The 16,811-nt window shown below is 47.3% G+C and overlaps 3 protein-coding genes across 4 annotated transcripts; all 3 read left to right on the top strand.

The window, feature by feature from the left end:
• The first annotated feature begins 261 nt into the window (after positions 1 to 261).
• Positions 262 to 3,590, top strand: rap2c (RAP2C, member of RAS oncogene family). Its single transcript, XM_003970203.3, has 3 exons — positions 262 to 1,208; positions 1,531 to 1,816; positions 2,359 to 3,590. Exons 1-2 carry the CDS (start codon positions 936 to 938, stop codon positions 1,807 to 1,809), a joined length of 552 nt encoding a protein of 183 aa, XP_003970252.1. The 5' UTR covers positions 262 to 935; the 3' UTR covers positions 1,810 to 1,816; positions 2,359 to 3,590.
• A 1,382-nt stretch (positions 3,591 to 4,972) lies between these two features.
• Positions 4,973 to 7,030, top strand: zgc:92907 (ALG13 UDP-N-acetylglucosaminyltransferase subunit). 2 transcript variants are annotated; one of them, XM_029847675.1, is made up of 4 exons: positions 4,973 to 5,185; positions 5,621 to 5,783; positions 6,055 to 6,197; positions 6,273 to 7,030. In XM_029847675.1, the coding sequence occupies exons 1-4, from the start codon at positions 5,105 to 5,107 to the stop codon at positions 6,381 to 6,383; spliced, it is 498 nt and encodes a 165-aa protein (XP_029703535.1). In that variant the 5' UTR covers positions 4,973 to 5,104; the 3' UTR covers positions 6,384 to 7,030. The 2 variants fall into 2 exon arrangements, with proteins under 2 accessions (XP_029703535.1, XP_003970264.2); XM_003970215.3 differs by having other exon boundaries at positions 4,978 to 5,185; positions 6,055 to 6,193.
• Positions 7,031 to 8,874: 1,844 nt separating this feature from the next.
• sesn4 (sestrin 4) lies at positions 8,875 to 16,743 on the top strand. The gene is made up of 9 exons (XM_003970202.3): positions 8,875 to 9,156; positions 13,365 to 13,562; positions 13,641 to 13,823; positions 13,898 to 14,137; positions 14,296 to 14,392; positions 14,479 to 14,600; positions 14,682 to 14,848; positions 14,934 to 15,063; positions 15,146 to 16,743. Exons 1-9 carry the CDS (start codon positions 9,091 to 9,093, stop codon positions 15,233 to 15,235), a joined length of 1,293 nt encoding a protein of 430 aa, XP_003970251.1. The 5' UTR covers positions 8,875 to 9,090; the 3' UTR covers positions 15,236 to 16,743.
• Positions 16,744 to 16,811: the final 68 nt, after the last annotated feature.

Raw genomic sequence — 16,811 nt, 5'->3', positions numbered from 1 at the left:
CAGACGTTGCTATGTATGGGTCAGGAACTGTGACAAACGCAAAAAAAATGTTTTGCTTAGCACCAGGTAAAATTTATGGCGTTTTGTTGATTTTATTAAGCGTTTGATCGGTCTTTAAAACTGCTTTTGTACAATACGCCGCATCCGTTAATTGTTGCCGCAATTCAAAATATCAAAACGAAGAGTCGTCGGGAGGGGGGCTTTTATTCTGAAAACAATCAAACCGGATATTGTTTCGTCGTTACCGGAAGCAGAGCTCTTGGCTTCAGGAAATCAGTTGGTGGAAAAAGCTGTCCTTTCTGTTTCAAACCAGCCCAGCACTTACTCACACACGCACATATACTACTGCGGAGCAACAATAAACTTTAGACAATCAACCATCGGGTTGCCGGTATACAACATGCCCGTGTGATAAAGTCCCGGGCCGGAACCAGAACCAGGCCCGAAATAACGGACATTTCCCAGCGCTGCGTTTTGCGACACCGGCGGAGCAGTGTCTGTATGGAGGTACTGGCATGCACTCTGTGAGGAAAGTCTTCCATACTACCCTGACTTGCTGTCTCGAACTAGGCAGCAAGTTCGCTGATGAGTCTACTTAATCTATGTTTTATCAGATCGGACATAAAGGGTTCGAGGCAGGAGGATGGGATGGCATGAATTTAGCTATAAATAAGTTAGCTTCGGCGCTAGCTAGGATCAGAGTTAACCTTAGCGAATTGCAACTTTTCTGTAGCCTTGCTAGCGAAGTAACGCGGGGATAGACGAGTATGAGCGCTGCGTTCGGGTATCTGTGGAAATAGACCAGCCGTTTTTAATCGACACTTTTGGTCGGTTCACTTGCGAGACCGTGAAAAGGCCCGATGAATGTTTTTGGAGCGTGTACAGCGCTGTAGCTAAGGCGTTAGCTGCTAAGTTAGCCTTCCACGACCGCCCCGATGAAAGAATACAAAGTGGTGGTCCTGGGCAGCGGCGGCGTCGGCAAGTCCGCGCTGACCGTCCAGTTTGTCACCGGCACATTCATCGAGAAATACGACCCCACCATCGAGGACTTTTATCGTAAGGAGATCGAAGTAGACTCGTCGCCCTCCGTGCTGGAGATCCTCGACACCGCGGGGACCGAGCAGTTCGCCTCCATGAGAGATCTGTACATCAAGAACGGGCAGGGGTTCATCTTGGTTTACAGCCTGGTCAACCAGCAGTCATTCCAGGTACCTGCTTTTGTAAGACACTTTAATCCACACTAGAGCGGATACTGCCTGATCTTCATGTTTATACTCATTAAGATGTTTCATGTTGGCCCATATAGGCTACTGTGTGGGTTCATTAAGACATGCAAACATTTGAACTTTTGATTATTCCCATTCACCCTCGATATTAACCACTGTCTATAGTTGAATGCTTCTATTTGTCTGTATCATGCTGTTATAAACCATTCGTGCAATAATCATACTGAGGTTTCTCAGTTTTTGCCAGCAGGAACTGTTAAACAACTTCAGCAGTTTTAAGTTCTTCTCCTCCTTTATCTTCCAGGACATTAGACCAATGCGAGACCAAATAGTGAGAGTAAAGCGCTTCGAGAAGGTCCCGTTGATTCTTGTTGGAAACAAGGTCGACCTTGAATCTGAACGCGAGGTGTCCAGATCGGACGGACGGGCTCTGGCACAGGAGTGGGGCTGCCCCTTTATCGAGACCTCTGCCAAAAGCAAGACAATGGTGGACGAGTTGTTCGCAGAAATTGTCCGTCAGATGAATTATTCCACACTGCCAGAGAAGCAGGAGCAGTGTTGCACAGCCTGTGTGGTGCAGTGAAGCCGAGGTGCGAGCACATCAATTTCTAATTATTATTGGCTGTCTTTTTCTCTCTTTTTTGTTCCAACTGAATGTTACCAAAACTGAGCAGGCCACAGTCAGTTTCTACTCATTTAGAAAACGTGATGAAATGCTCCTGCAGTGTCTGTAAATATTGTTTCCCAAGCTGAGGAGAAATGTGACACTTGTCACACTTGTCACATGTCTGTGTGGGGTTTTCAGTAGAGTGTAAGAGACATTAAAGACGAGCTGGAGGTGAGAAAGGCAAGTGGGTGGCTATTTTTTTTTATGTGCCTTACGATAAGATAGGCAAAGTTTATTGCACAAATGCATGAGAAGCTCAGTGCTGGAAGCAGAAAGGGACTACTGAAACAGACGAGGCGTGGAAAAGGGAAAATGTGACATCCTGAGAAAGAAAAACATGTTCCAAAACAGGAAATTCAGTTTAGTGTCTTTTGCAGATGTTTGCCTGTGGTTAAAAGCTGCTCACATGCACAACATTAGCTTAACCATTCAGACGTGACCTTTTCTTTGTCTCTGCATTCACAGATTTTGGATGGGCACCAGGAGTTTGACGAACAGTAAAGTGGGGACACGACGTGTCCGACTTGGCCTCCTGACAAAAACTTGCCACATCTGGCGAAGCTCCCGTTGCGCCAGGCCGGATGTCTGGCCTGGTTTTTGATCACCGTTAGTGTTAAGACGTTTCTGCTGCAACCTTGACGGCCTTTGCGACGACCACGGACTGAGTCACGCAGACAGACTTGCAACAAAATCGGCCATCTGTGAATTTGAGTTTTTCCTTTCCTAGCTGGATGTAACCCTGAAATAATGAGTGTTTGTGAGGTTGCAGTTTATTTTCTAAGCTGCTTTAATCACTATTATATACTTTATTATTAATTGTATTATGTCCGTTTGGAATTTGACAAAGTATTTCCTAATATCAAAACCATTTTGACTTTTAAGCATGCGTCCTGCGACTAGTTTGTAGTCCAGGTATACAGCTCGCTTTATTTTGGAATTGTTGTCTAAGATGGCTGTTTTAACTGGGACAGACTACTGCAGCTCTGGACAGAAGTTTTGTTTTATTCCACCTTCAGGAAGCGTAGGATGTTTGACTTTGTGAAGTAAACTCGTAACATTTGCATCATGCTCACTCATCCACGGCCCGTTCGACCTTTGTGTGCTTGGCGTTTATCTTTTTATGATCACAGTGACCTGAAGCATCGAAGCTCGTCTGAAAACGCGCATGTTCCAAATCAAAAGTGTTCCAAGAGCCATTTTACTGTTTCTAGCCTCCGTTCTGTTTCTACACGGCATGAATGACGTGGATGCAGGTCTTCCATCTTCAGAGGGAGAAGGATTTTGGACCCACCAAAGGAAGCTAATAAGGCGTAATTGTGTGTGTGCGCGCGCGTGACTACATAAAATAAGTGGCTTTAAATTCAGGAAATGCTTCTTTGTTGTCATCAGCTAATCTTACTGGTTTGATAAAAAAAAAAAATATGGCACAATTAATCAGATATAACTTTGTATTTTTCTTTTTCTTATAGTAACATATTTATTAAATAACTAATCACATGGATAGCCAGTTTAAGTTTTTAAGATAGTTTTTGCTTTGGTGATTTCAGGATATATGGTACATCTTTTTTTAAGCTGAGGATTTAACAGAGCCTTAAATCATTTCTGTTACACCCTGTTCTCACGTTCCATCTTTTCTTCTGATGGATAACAGTTATTATTTGATAATAAACATCCTGACCTCTCTGCTTTTGCTGTGCCATCGGTTTCATATGATCTTTAAACTGACTCAGTATTTAAAAAGCAACATCACCCACATGCACTTTTAACATGACGCTCTGTAATCTGTTGATTTGAAATGACAGATTAACCTACAGCCCGTGTTGTGGTTATTCTTAGTGGGGCGTTAACGTGTAGAACCCCACTAACTTGTCCACATTACCGGTCATATTTTGTGCTGATAATTGGCAGATCTGTAACAGCAAACAACTGAAAATACACCAACGATAAATGTGACCTTTGATTAAACGCTGCTTTCCTCACATGACCGAAGAAGATGCTCTAAAATTGATTTTAATCTGATACAAGCGTCGTTAAATAAATCACTGGGTTTAATGATCTGCGGTGATGCTGCATCAGGACAAACCAAACTATCAGAATAAACCTGCTCAGGGTCTAAAAATACACCTACAGGAAGGAACCGCAGTCGCCAGTTCCTTGTTGCTGTGTGTTGTTTAGGGACTTATATATTCTTATATGTTCTTTTTTTAATTCCATATGGCAGTGGTGCAGGTGTCACATCCCACTCAAAGCTGGCTGCGATTGTGCCCGTCCTTCATGGACATGGCACCAGCCTCTCTGTGGTGAAGGGTGGGTCTGAATCAGCGCCGTCCCTGCAATCCTCCATGAAAGCGTCTAAAATAACCACTTCCTGACAGCTCAGTGTTCACACTTCCAGAATCTATCTATCATCTCTAAACGCACAGCTTGTGATTCTTGATCAGATGCATACAATAATGAAGTTTCTTGTTATTTGGACTCTGAAGTGGTGAGAAAAACTGACATATACAATCCCAGATTAGAAACAAGAAGAGGAGTTTTTGAAAAATTGTGACTGAAAGAACGGTTAAATTAAACAACTTAGAATTTTGAATCAACCTTTTTGTATATATAAAAAAGGTATCAGATTACATCAGCATAAATTTCCCTGCCATTTCATAAGCTTTATCTGAGAAGCACTTTAGAACTATAATTGAGATTACAATCATCCTACAAGGGGATAACAGCCGAAGGATGATTTCTATCCAACTTTACAGTGTCAAAATTAATATAACGGCTGAAAACATCAAAAAAGAGTCGTGTATGTGCAACAATAGAGATAAAATGCAAAATTTTGCGGCACAGTACAATATGCTTCAATAAAATGTAATATAATGCGATTCTTCTTTAGAAAGAAAAACACCCTAGATCGATAATGTGGGTGTTGTTCTGGTACAAAACACGCTGCCCCAATAAAAGTAGTTAATAATAAAATGGGAGAAGGGAAAAATGTATGAAAGAGGTGGAGGAACAAGCGGTAGAAGTGAGAGTGAGTATGAAAGAGGGTATGTGATACCACCCCGGGCCACTGGGGGCGGTGTGGTGGAGCCAGCGGCCTAACAATCCCGGAAGTGGCTGTCACATCTGCGGTAGATCGAACGTTTAATGCTGGAAGAAGCTGCAGGAGAAATATCCCCCAGAACAGCAAGAAAACACGTTTAAGACGCTGAAGGACATGAAGACGGTGTTTGTAACAGTCGGCACCACGAAGTTCGACCAACTCATCGAAAGCATCACGTCCCCGGAAAATGTTCAAGTGAGAAAATGTGTCTTAAACGATGGAACGCAGCCATTTGCTTCCACAAACTTTCACTTTTCTTTCTATGTCATTAATATGACCATGTGTGGTTGCATGTGTTGCACCTCTCTATGCGGCAGAACAACAGGATATTAACGTGAAATACCAACCCGCTAAAAAGAGAAATGTATAGAATCTGTAGTTGAGACAAAATGCAACCGTATATTCTGTCTATATTCTTTGCTTTACTTATCAAAAAGTTGACATTGCAACCCCATGTAGTTTTCTATTGTAGCTTAAATTTCCAAAGTTCCAATCAAAGATGAATTAATGTCCAGCCTAACTTCAGGAGCGTTGTGAATATCTTGGCTATCACATCCCATCATCTTCAAACGTTCCTAAAAAGCACGTTTTCAAATTGTGTGAGACCATGTGAACATTTTCCGGTCCCAGATTCTAAAAGATCGTGGATATGAGCGATTGGTGCTTCAGGTGGGGAAAGGATCAGTTCTTCCCACTGCCGACAGCTGCCCACACATCAGCCTGGAGGCTTATCGGTTCAAAAGTTCTATAGCGGAGGACATCGAGCGTTCAGACCTGGTCATCAGCCATGCAGGTGAGTAAAACGGCAAGTCACTCACTCAGTCTTGGCTGCATAAAACTGGGCGATAAGGCTACGTTTCACCATTAAAACGTTTTGAAAAGGATGTGTGTTTGTAGGCCTCTTCCTGTCAGCCTCGGTTGGCAAAGCAAAGGCGTGAACATGAGCTACGGTCAGGAGGCTCATATGTTCAGCTGTATCGATGTCACGGCGCCGCGCCACCGTTCCATGAAAGGAAGCACACTCCTGCTCTCGTCATGGGCAACGGCCTTGTTTTTCTCCTCAGGGGCAGGAAGTTGTTTGGAGACTCTTGGTGCTGGGAAGCCTCTGCTGGTGGTCGTCAACGACACGCTGATGGACAACCACCAGCTGGAGCTGGCCAGGCAGCTCTACGTGGACTCCCATTTGTTGTACTGCACATGCCGGTATGTGTTTCTCACTGTTTACGTGTGAAGCTACGAAGCGATTCACAAGTAATGCAAACCCCCCCCCCCATCCTTCCAGAACGCTCACGGAAACCTGAGGACCATGGATCTGTCTGTTCTACGGCCCTTCTTACCTGGACAGCCGAAGCTTTTCGCCAACTTCTTGGACAGAGCTCTCGGCCTGTCGTAGAGCCCAACTTTCACAGGACTCACGCTGATTTTGATAAAATTGCAAAGCATCTAAAGCTTTACGTGCATGTTAATCCGGGATCCTGGCATGTGCTGGGCGTTATTTTTATCTCCCTGATTGCGACATCCTCGGCGTGTCTTTTTTACCCTCTACAGTTTGTTTTAGCCAATCAAACGCCAGCAGCGTAACCGGAACGCTGCTGCCGAAGAAACGCAGGTCACATTAGTTCAGCACAGCATAAACAAAGTCCCCGTATCAGGATCCCTGAAAAACCTCTGGATGTGTGTGATCCCTGATCCTTCCCTGCTCCTGATTCATTTTGAACTCTTTTAATTGGAAATCATCCCGCTGTCGCCATTAGCAAACAGTTGCCATCAGTTATATTTATAAATGTGGAGAGTGGTGAATGGAATCCCCGGAGGTCGCTAATTTTAGCACAGTATTACAGAATGTATTTTACTGTGAATAATATATTACCGTACTGGGTTAAAGGAAAAGTGTCTTCTGTCTGTGATCCCGTCTTTCCTATTGGAAAATGTCATTCCCATGCAGGATAATTGCACTCTGAATCAACCACTGCTACTGTTGATTATACCTTTTTTATTACATGTATGAATGTACATTAAATGCTAGCTATTTTTTTGAAAGAATGGGGCTTTTATTGGAACGAACACCTCCCACCATCGTGTGCGACTACAGCGGGACGATGAGCAGGTCGATTCTGTCGGGTTGAAGCCTTTAAAATAAAACATGGTGGGGCTGATTTTGGTTGGTCATGTTAATTAGCAGCCTCTTTTCAGAGGCAGCCCTCCATCTGGGGAAAATGACATCCGCTCTCTCAGTGAACGCTCGCTAACAGGCTCTGCTGAATCATCCAGATGAGTGTGGAGGCTTTTTTTGGTCGCTAGATGATTTTCTAATACAGGAAATGTGTGAAAATCAGATGAGTCAAGTTTAGCTGTGTCAACACAAAAGGACTCTTTCTGACTGTGTTTGAGTCCTGCAGTTGGAAAAGTTAAGTTCTTTGACCAAACGTCCCACCCAGCTGTGTTTAGTTAGAAAATCTGACTTGCAAGAAACCATAACAGAATTTACCCTGTTTCGCCAGCATGTGGTTATAAACTGATTTCCAAAGGATTTACAGTTGCCGTGACGTCTTGATGAGATTCGTTACATTTTCTAACAGTTTTCTCCTTCGGGTGGGGCTCTTGGGGATTAAACCGACTGTATGACCACGACAGAACCCCTCATTGTTGCAGACGGCAGACACACCACCTTTGGCTGTTTTTCTCTAAATCGATCATTTGTGGTTATCTGGTTTAAACTGGTCCCGACTGCCCCTGCAGTGGATTCACATGATGTGAATTTAATCTAATACAGATGGAGACTCAGACTCAGGTCCACCAGCTCTTGGTTCCTCTGCAGATCAGGCAGTTATTGCAAGGACAAACTAAAGGCTGCTGCCAGAGCTCCGCTTGCTTTTATTTAGCATATCTTGGTTGACCCACACCAGTTTTTGCCCTTAAAAATGAACAACTTGTCTCACAAAGGGTGCAATTTCACTTCAGCAAATGTATTAAACAATTTGGGCACAGAAAGGATCCTCAGTTCTTGCATTTGGATGCAGAAATGAGCCGAGTGTGCTGGTTCCAGCCAAGTTTTCCAAACAACAAACTTCCCATTTATCTGCTGAAGAGCAGAGTGAAAAAGCAACATCTGACTGCAGATTCTCCACCTGCCTAGATGCACTATTGAGTCACTGAGCCAGTAATTTTGGTTTTGCGTGTTTCAAATAGCTGAATAATTAAATAAGATGGGTAAACGGTGCCATGTCAGGGCCCTTCAGTGAAGTTGATCCTTGTCAAACCGTTTTGGGACCGTTTTAAAGTGTTTAAAAAGGTTCTTGCTGTTTGTGTTTTAAAGAGTGACGCTGTAAATATAGTTCAATATATCTATATATTATATATTTGTGGTTTACAGTTGAGTTTTACACACGGGGAGCAAATGATTTGTTGGCTTCGGCTTCAAAGCTTGGCCATTAAAAAAAACCTGATTTATTAGGTTATAAATAATATCTATTGCGTCATAAAAGCTTGTTGACATGGTTTGAAGAGGTTTACAGCTGGCTTGTTTTTATGCATGTTTACCACAGTGTGAGAGGTGCAACTAGTTAAAGAAAGGCTGGTGTCAGGAGCACGAAGGGCTGCGTGAAGGCTTTAGGTGGAAGTAAAAGTGAAACTCATTCTGCAGAAATTACTCTGCTCTTCTCCAGACATGTTACGACTTGTTTCTAGGCCCTTTAGCCCTCGCACCTGAACCGGCTCCGAGCATGTATTCGGTGCTTTTGGGGGCCGATTTAAGCGTGAATGCTGCAGGGGGAGGAGGGTAAGAAAGTGTCGCCTTCCTCGGAAGCCGGAGCCTCGGCCCCGGCCTGTGGTTGCTGCTGTCCGCAGATGTTCATTAGCATGTGGATGTCGTCGCGCTGCTCCGCCTCCTGCGCTTTGATTGGGCACACTGTTACCGGAGCTGTCAGCCCGGCTGTGGGAAGCTTTCTCCCCCCCCACCTCAGTCTAGTCCGAGCTTCAGACGCGGTACGGAGCCGACGCACGGAGGGCAGCCGGCGGCAGGCTTTGTTGGTTAGCTTTGGAGAGCACCGAGGGAAGGAGGACGCCGCATCCATGCAGTAGACACATTCTATTCTTGGAAAATGATCATCTGTACGAAGAAAATGGAATATCCGCTAAAAGCCCAGTGCCAGCGCGTCCAGAAGCAGGTCGGTGAACGCTGACATTAGGGGGAGATTCTCAAAGTTGCTCCGCTAAGTTCGTGCTAACAGCTTAGCTCCCGTGACGCTCATTCATTTGCCGAAGGCTTTAATTTATCTATTGTCGTTGCGGAATAAAAGCCACATCTCCGCGCCGACACCTAACCCGGGTTTTTATAAGACTAACCGGTGACCTGTCAACGCTGTTAACCAGCGACGGGGCGACGAACGGCGGCGTTGTGTTGGCTTTTTACAGCTTCTGCGCGTCTTAACTTTTATCATAGTGATACTGAGTTAGCTTAGCGGGCGAGACTAGCTGTTAACCTGCTCACCAGCTAGCTCGGCTAACGGTTGGTGCCCATTTAACCAGGCTCATTCAATCACAAAAGGCAATAAAACGGAATTTAACCGGGCGTGCGTCGATTTAGGACCCGCGATCACCGCTTAAGCATTTGTTTTTCCCGATCAAGCATTTGTTGTTCCTTTTCTCTCTTTCTTTTATTGCAACAGATTGGTTATTTTATCCCTTGAATAAGCGGCGTTAACCTTGGAAAAACGGTGCGTTAACTTCGACTAATGTGTCAGCTCAGCGTCGAGTTGCGTGTTTGGGAGAATCTGCATTTTGCTGCACGTCTTAAGGGCTTTATTGTTCTCCTCAGCTCTCATATTAAGGGGCAGAACTTTGAGAGGGTTGATTAAAAAAGGGGGTTTGAGTGTGGCGGTGGTGGTGGCTGCGAGGACCCAGCTGGAGGTGAGAATGACATCATTTGAGGATTTTGGAGAAAAGTGCGAGCGAGCTGCGTGACTGAAGTAATGCAGCACCATTACTGCTGCTAATGGGAGCCAGGGAGGTCTGGGAGACCGTGTAAAGGCTCCCGATCCACGGGCACACGCCGGCCTCCTTCCGCTTTCCTTGAATTTTCGGGTGCATCTGAATGTTGGCCACTTTTCTTGTGCTGTTTGTGTTGGCTGAATTGGACTGCCAATCAAAGTTGTTTTTCTGCTCCGTCGCTGCGGTTCCCTTTGCAGCCGGCGGGGGCGCTGTTTCCGCTGCAGGGCTGCCTGCACAAATGAGCAAAACAGGGAGGAACGTGGGCAGAGAGGGAATCAAACGCTCAACCTTGGTCTGCTCTTCACCTTAAACATGGTCGAGATGTTGTGTGGACATATATAACCCCCCCCCCCCCCCCACTGAGATCAGCTGTGGCTAAAATATCTGTTGTGAGAGTAGTTAACTTCACCAGTGGAGATAACAGCCACTTGCACTATTTGTTCTGTCTCAGACGAGGGAATATTTGACTCTTGTGTTGACAGGATAATCCGAATGTCATCTCTGCGTATGAAATGATGAATTGAAGTGCTAAAGTGTCCGGCCAACATCATTGTTCGCCGCTCTACCTGCCTGTGGTGTTTTTTCTGACAGGACTCCCGTCGACGGGCTTCCTTTGTACGTTTTCATCCTGCAGCCCGGTGCTTTATTTGCCTTGTGTGTGTCGGACGGCTCGGCAGCCCCCCCCCCCCGCCCAACATCTCTGGGCTGCAGCTGGCTTGTTTTGCAGGACTCTCTGAGTTCAGGTTGCAGAGCTCAAATCGTACCCCGGCGCTTGTGTTTCCGGTGAGGGGGAGGAGGACTAAATGCCCCCTGGATGTTGCCACATAACAAGGATGGACCCCCTCCAGGCTCACTTGGAATGCAGATTGCAGATTAAATATCCTCTTGTATTTGCAGCAGCCCCCCCCCCCCCCCCGCAGCCCACCACACACACATATAGACACTGTGTGTGGACACGCTCATCCTGGGCTGACACATTTACCCTTGGAGACTGCTGGCATATTTTTTTAACCTCTTTGTGCCTCTCCTCTCCTCTCCTCTCCTCTCCTCTCCTCTCCTCTCCTCTCCTCTCCTCTCCTCTCCTCTCCTCTCCTCCCCTCCTCTCCTCTCCTCTTCCCTCCTCTCCTCTCCTCTCCTCTCCTCTCCTCTCCTCTCCTCTCGCCTCTCCTCTCCTCTCCTCTCCTCTCCTCTCCTCTCCTCTCCTCTCCTCTCCTCTCCTCTCCTCTCCTCTCCTCCTCTCCTCTCCTCTCTCCTCTCCTCTCCTCCCTCTCCTCTCCTCTCCTCTCCTCTCTCTCCTCTCCTCTCCTCTCCATCTCTCTTCCTCCCTCCTTCCTCTCCTCTCCTCCTCCTCTCCTCTCCTCTCCTCTCCTCTCCCTCTCCTCGTCCTCTCCTCTCCTCTTCCTCGTCCTCTCCTCTTCCGCTCCTCTCCTCTCCTCTCCTCTCCCCTCCCTCCCCTCCATCCTCTCTCTCTCTCTCCTCTCCTCCTCCTCTCCTCTCCTCTCCTCTCCTCTCCTCTCCCCTCTCCTCTCCTCTCTCTCTCCTCTCTCCCTCTCCTCTCCTCTCCTCTCCCCTCCCTCTCCTCTCCTCTCCTCTCCTCTCCTCTCCTCTCCTCTCCTCTCCATTCGTCATCTTGTTAAACCTGTCTTTGTCTCCATTTACCTTTCCTCTCCACAGTGACGTCACCCCTGTTTTTCATTCTCTCCTCATCCCTCCTCCCACCCAGAAGCAATAAACAAATGACCCCCCCTCCTGTATTTTTTTGGTTTTGTTTGTTAGTTTGAATGGCAAATGAGTTGTTGCTCATCGCGGGCCTCCTTTAGTCTGTTTTAAGCGGCGTTTTAATTCAAAAGCCGCTGTTTTGCTGTGCCGAACGACAGGGTTTGTGTTCGCACTGTCACACCGGCGTGGATGTGAAACCAAAATGTGCTTTGTAATACCACATTCAGTCTATATGATCACCCACACGCTCGTTACCAGCACGCCAGGCAGGCTTTTTCTCATGTGGGTGGACAGTGTGCAGCTTGTGTAGCTTGTTTTCAGACAATAAATATTCACCCTCTGACAACATCCGGGAGTCTCTATTATCACAAGTAGCTGCAGTAAAAACCCGTCTTTCCTGTAAAAGACATCACTTATTTGGTAAAATGCAGAACTTGAGGCGCTTCTAAATGCGACAGCTGGGAAAAGGGAAGATGAGTCACTTCAGATGAACTTGCGTTTGACGATGTGGGATTTTTTTTTAACATTTTAAAGGAAGGTTGTGACACACAACTAGTGTTCTCCTAACTGTTGATCTCTGCCTCTGGGCCGCTGCGAGCAGACGTTAGCATTTCCTGTGATAAGCGCACTGTTGAACGGCTGCTCAGCTTCGTTGCAGCTGCCCAAAGGTTTGGAGCCAGCAGGCCAACTAAAGGAAACCCCATTTATTCTGTGTCAGGTCAGATCTGTGGTTTTAATTTCATGTCAGAAAGGCCTTCCACATGCTGGAGTAGTTACCTGGATGGTGCCGCTCTGCATACTGATCAGCAGCTCTTCTGAGGGCAGGACGATGCCTGTTTGCAGGGACTCTTGTCAGAAGGTCTTTAATCTGTGTCTTCAGTGGACCAGCTGCCTACAGTAGCACCATGTTAGCACGTCCCTGACGGCTGCATCGCTCTCTCACTAATTTTTGCATTGTCTCTAATAGCACAGTACGGCGATCACATGACATGACATGACATCACATAAGGTCACATGACCACATGTCCGTGTCAAAGGAGTGTGGAGTATAGGAAAGCTAAGAGGCTTGGATAGATACAGGATAATAGCAGTGAATACATTGTGCTTTTGGCTAACGCTGAAGCTAAGCTAAAGCCTGTTAAAAGGTTGCTTATTTTGTGATAGCGGTGTGTGATTCATCAGCACTGTAACAAGAGTTACAGCTCATAGATCCCCCAAAGGTTGGCCTGTGGCGGCCTTTCGTACGTCGGCAGGAAATGTACTGTAAAAGGTGACCGCGTCCCCAGGAAGAGGCCAGCTTTCCTCTCCGCACGGGTCTGTTTTTCTTGGCTCCTCAGGTCAGACTTCTGTTCTTAGGTCCTTTTCTCCCTCCAGCATGCTTCTACTTTTCACCGCTTTCCTTTTTTTTTTTTTTTTTTCTAGCTCACAGCTGTTTATTGTTTTGGCTTTGACTGAATTCACTTTCAGTTCTCAGAAACTGATCCTCAGCGAATCACAAATGTCTAACCTGTGGGTTCCGTGCACCCCCGGAGCTGCTGGCTGAGCACCGTCGGTGCCTGATGTGATGCGAGCCGGCGGCAGTAGTTGTCCTCCCAAATGACCTTGAGCCGCCGGTGAAACCACTTTGACCCTTTATCTTTTTAAACCGTCCGTCTGTCCCACGCAGGTGATGGTGAACGGGCAGAAGGAACGCGTGTCGCTGCTCTTCACCAAGGCTCTGGTCAGCACAGGGAGCGTGGACGCCGTGTCCCAGCAGATGGCCTCTCACCCTCAGTACTTGGAGAGCTTCCTGCGCACACAGCACTACATCCTGCACATGGACGGGCCCCTCCCGTTGCCATACCGCCATTACATCGCCATCATGGTGGGTGGACGCTCTGGACGCGTCCCCCTGATTAACGGCACCAGCCGGCCCTCTTAAATCTCCCTCCCTGACTTTCAGGCTGCTGCGCGTCATCACTGTAACTACTTGGTCCACCGGCACTCGGCTCACTTCCTGCGGGTGGGCGGGGACCCTCTGTGGCTGCACGGGTTGGAGGCCGCGCCGCCACGCCTGCGCCTCCTCGACCACATCAACAAGGTGCTGGCTCATCAGCCCTGGCTCACCGCCTGCTCACACATCCAGGTAAAAAGCATCCGTCCCGGTGGATTGTTGGCGTCCCCGTGAGGACGGGCGCTCACCTCCTCTCTGTGTTCCAGACGCTGCTGGGCGAGCAGTGCTGGTCGCTGGCTGAGCTGGTGCAGGCGGTGGTCATCCTGGCCCACTGCCACTCCCTCTGCAGTTTTGTGTTTGGGTGCGATACAAACGCGGACAATGTCCCGCTCTCCAAATCTCCCAACGGGACCCCGCCGACCTTCTGCCCCTTCGACGCTGCCAACGGCAACACCAACGTGCCTCAGACACCCGCCGCTCCCACGGAACACAAAACGCATCGACGGGTAAACCGCTTGTCTCTGTTTTTGCTGACTTTTGAAACGGTCGGCGTATTGTTTAATGAGTCGGGGCGTCCGCTTCATCCAGCGGTTACACATTGAATAGATAGATTTATGAGATGAGAATCAATGCGGATCCTGTTGTTCTTCCTGTCGGGCAACAGTCTCTGGACTCCAGCTGTGACATTCTGGGGCTCAAGGAGAGGATCCAGGAGGAGCGTGAGAGGAGAGAAGAGCATCTGTTCCAGAGCCAACAGACAGGTTGGTTCCCCATAAACGGCGAGCCAAACCCGAGGAAGGCTCCGCCTCCACCACGTCTGCTTCACTCTCCGTGTGTCTTTTTTTAGAAATGGAGGAGGAGGAGACGGTTTGCTTCGCCGACCCGACGCGCTTCATTACTGACCCGGACTTTTGCTATCAGGAGTTTGCGCGACGAGAGGAGGACCACTTTCAAGTCTTTAGAGTTCAGGTGGGTCCGGTTTATCCGCTCATAGCACTTTTCTGATTAACTTTTATGCCTGACTCCAAAATAAATGTAAAAATCCCGCAGGACTATTCGTGGGAGGACCACGGCTTCTCCTTGGTGAACAGGTTGTATTCGGACATCGGGCACTTCCTGGACGACCGGTTCAGGAGCGTGACCAGCCTGCCCTCCCTGCACAGCCCCGACCTGAAGAGAGCCATCTGGAATTACATCCAGTGTGTGATCGGAATACGGTGAGCTGCTGCCTGTCATGCAGCGGAACCCCGTGGTCCCGCTGTCCCCCGCCGGCCGCCGGATTGAGCGCGTTTGTCTCCACAGGTACGATGATTACGACTACGGGGAGGTGAACCAGCTGCTGCCCCGAGATTTGAAGCTGTACATCAAAGCCGTAGCCTGTTTTCCAGATGCCACCAAGACTCCGGTGTGTCCGCTCTCAGCTTCAGAACGGGTAAGAGCGCCGGCAGCGGCCGCTTCACCTTGGGCCACCCCCCCCCCCGCCTCGGCTTGATTCCCGTTTGTGGCTCCCTCAGATACACGTGAATCTACTGATCATGGAGGCCCGGCTGCAGGGCGAGCTGCTGTACGCCCTGAGAGCCATCACCAAGTTCATGGTCACCTAAGTGCTCGGAGAGGCCCGACTGGAAACACTCCTCTGGTACCGAGAGACGCGGAAACAGGAGGCTGGAGAGCGGCGGCGGCTGGATGGTGCTGGAGACACTTTGCGGGACACAGAGCTCCATTGTTCATCGCTGCGCCTCTGAATGTTCTTTCTCTGCTCTGATTTGATGCATTTACGCCGCAGTATGATGCAGCCCCCCCCCCCCCATCCTGCAGACTCTCCAAGATAACGTGCAATTCTTGTTTTCTTATTGCAGGACTGGTTTTAGTTTTGACCCGTTTGTGTTCCAGCTCCGTCTGTGAGAACCTGCTCGTTTTTAGCAGCGTTCCGCTCGCCAAATCCGCTCCTCCTCTGGTCTGACCGGCCTCCTCCTGCATCGGCTTTGCCTCCCACTCCCCAGATCAACACCTTTTCTACAAGTTTAAATGAATGTCAACGGGGCTCGGTTACTTTTCGAGGACGATCCCTGACTGTTGGATTGCAAAGGACGCCGTTTTCCCCCTCCTTTTGTACCGATGTTGGTCGAGAACAAACAAGTGACACTGCTGGAAATGAAGACATCACTATAGTTTCTTTTAATAAGCACTTTTTAAGAAAAAAAAAAACTTTATATATTTATAATTGTAGGTAGCTATTCGACATGGCGCCGCACGGTGTCGGTCTTCTCTACTGTAGGACCTGTAACAAAGAGTTTGTCCTGTCTTTGATATTCAAAGACAGATTTTTGAGACGCAAGTTAAAATGAAAAATGTTCAATTTAAGTCAATAATATTTACAAGAATATACACAATTTACCCGATAAGGACTGTATTTGAAGAGGTGGGTGTGTTTCTTATGATGAAGCTGAGCCATTTTCCCTTTTCCACTGATGTGGAAATGATGAAATCCGACTGAATTTCAGGCCAAAGGTCATTAAAAACATGCATTTGGGTAGTAAATCTGCACCAGTCATGAGTTTAGATTGAGTCTTGATCAAAGTCTTTTGTGAGCTGTATTAGAGCAGATTATCAAAATCCACGGTACAATTTGCAAAGTAGAACAAGTTAAGACTCATGTACATTCTGTCTTCTCTCTTCTTTTTTTTTTACTGTTTTTGTAAACTTTACAGTATTTTATTTTTGTCCGGGTGTGATCGTTGGACCTGCTTGTTGTGCTGCAGCCCTGGTAGATGTAGCAGTTAGTTTAGTGAAGCCGCCTGATCTAGAAAAGAAACAAGTGCATATCGACACAGGTGCCTTGGGCTAAAGCTGGAGGGCCACTGAGGGAAGGCGCCGCCCCACTGATGGCTTTGGCGTGTCTCGCATATTACAGCTGCAAAAGTTGTATTACAAACCTCCCCGAGACTCAGCAGCTGGGCCAGAGCCTTTGACACAGAAGGATGTAAAAATGTTGCAGTTTAGCAGACGTAAACATGGGTAACTATTTAAAGAAAAAAAAAAAAACAGAAAACGCGAGACAAAGATTAAAAATGTGTTGTGTTTTTTAATAAAGATGCTAATGAAGATGATAGTTGCCTCCTTTGTGTTGTTTTTACGTGCATGTTTCTCCCCAGAGGCCAATTTCCAGCCGTGGAAAGA

Source organism: Takifugu rubripes, chromosome 14, assembly GCF_901000725.2.
Source record: "Takifugu rubripes chromosome 14, fTakRub1.2, whole genome shotgun sequence".
Classification (NCBI taxonomy): Eukaryota; Metazoa; Chordata; class Actinopteri; order Tetraodontiformes; family Tetraodontidae; genus Takifugu; species Takifugu rubripes.
Note: the sequence above shows the minus strand (reverse complement) of the source record. Positions and strands in the feature narration are given on the sequence as shown.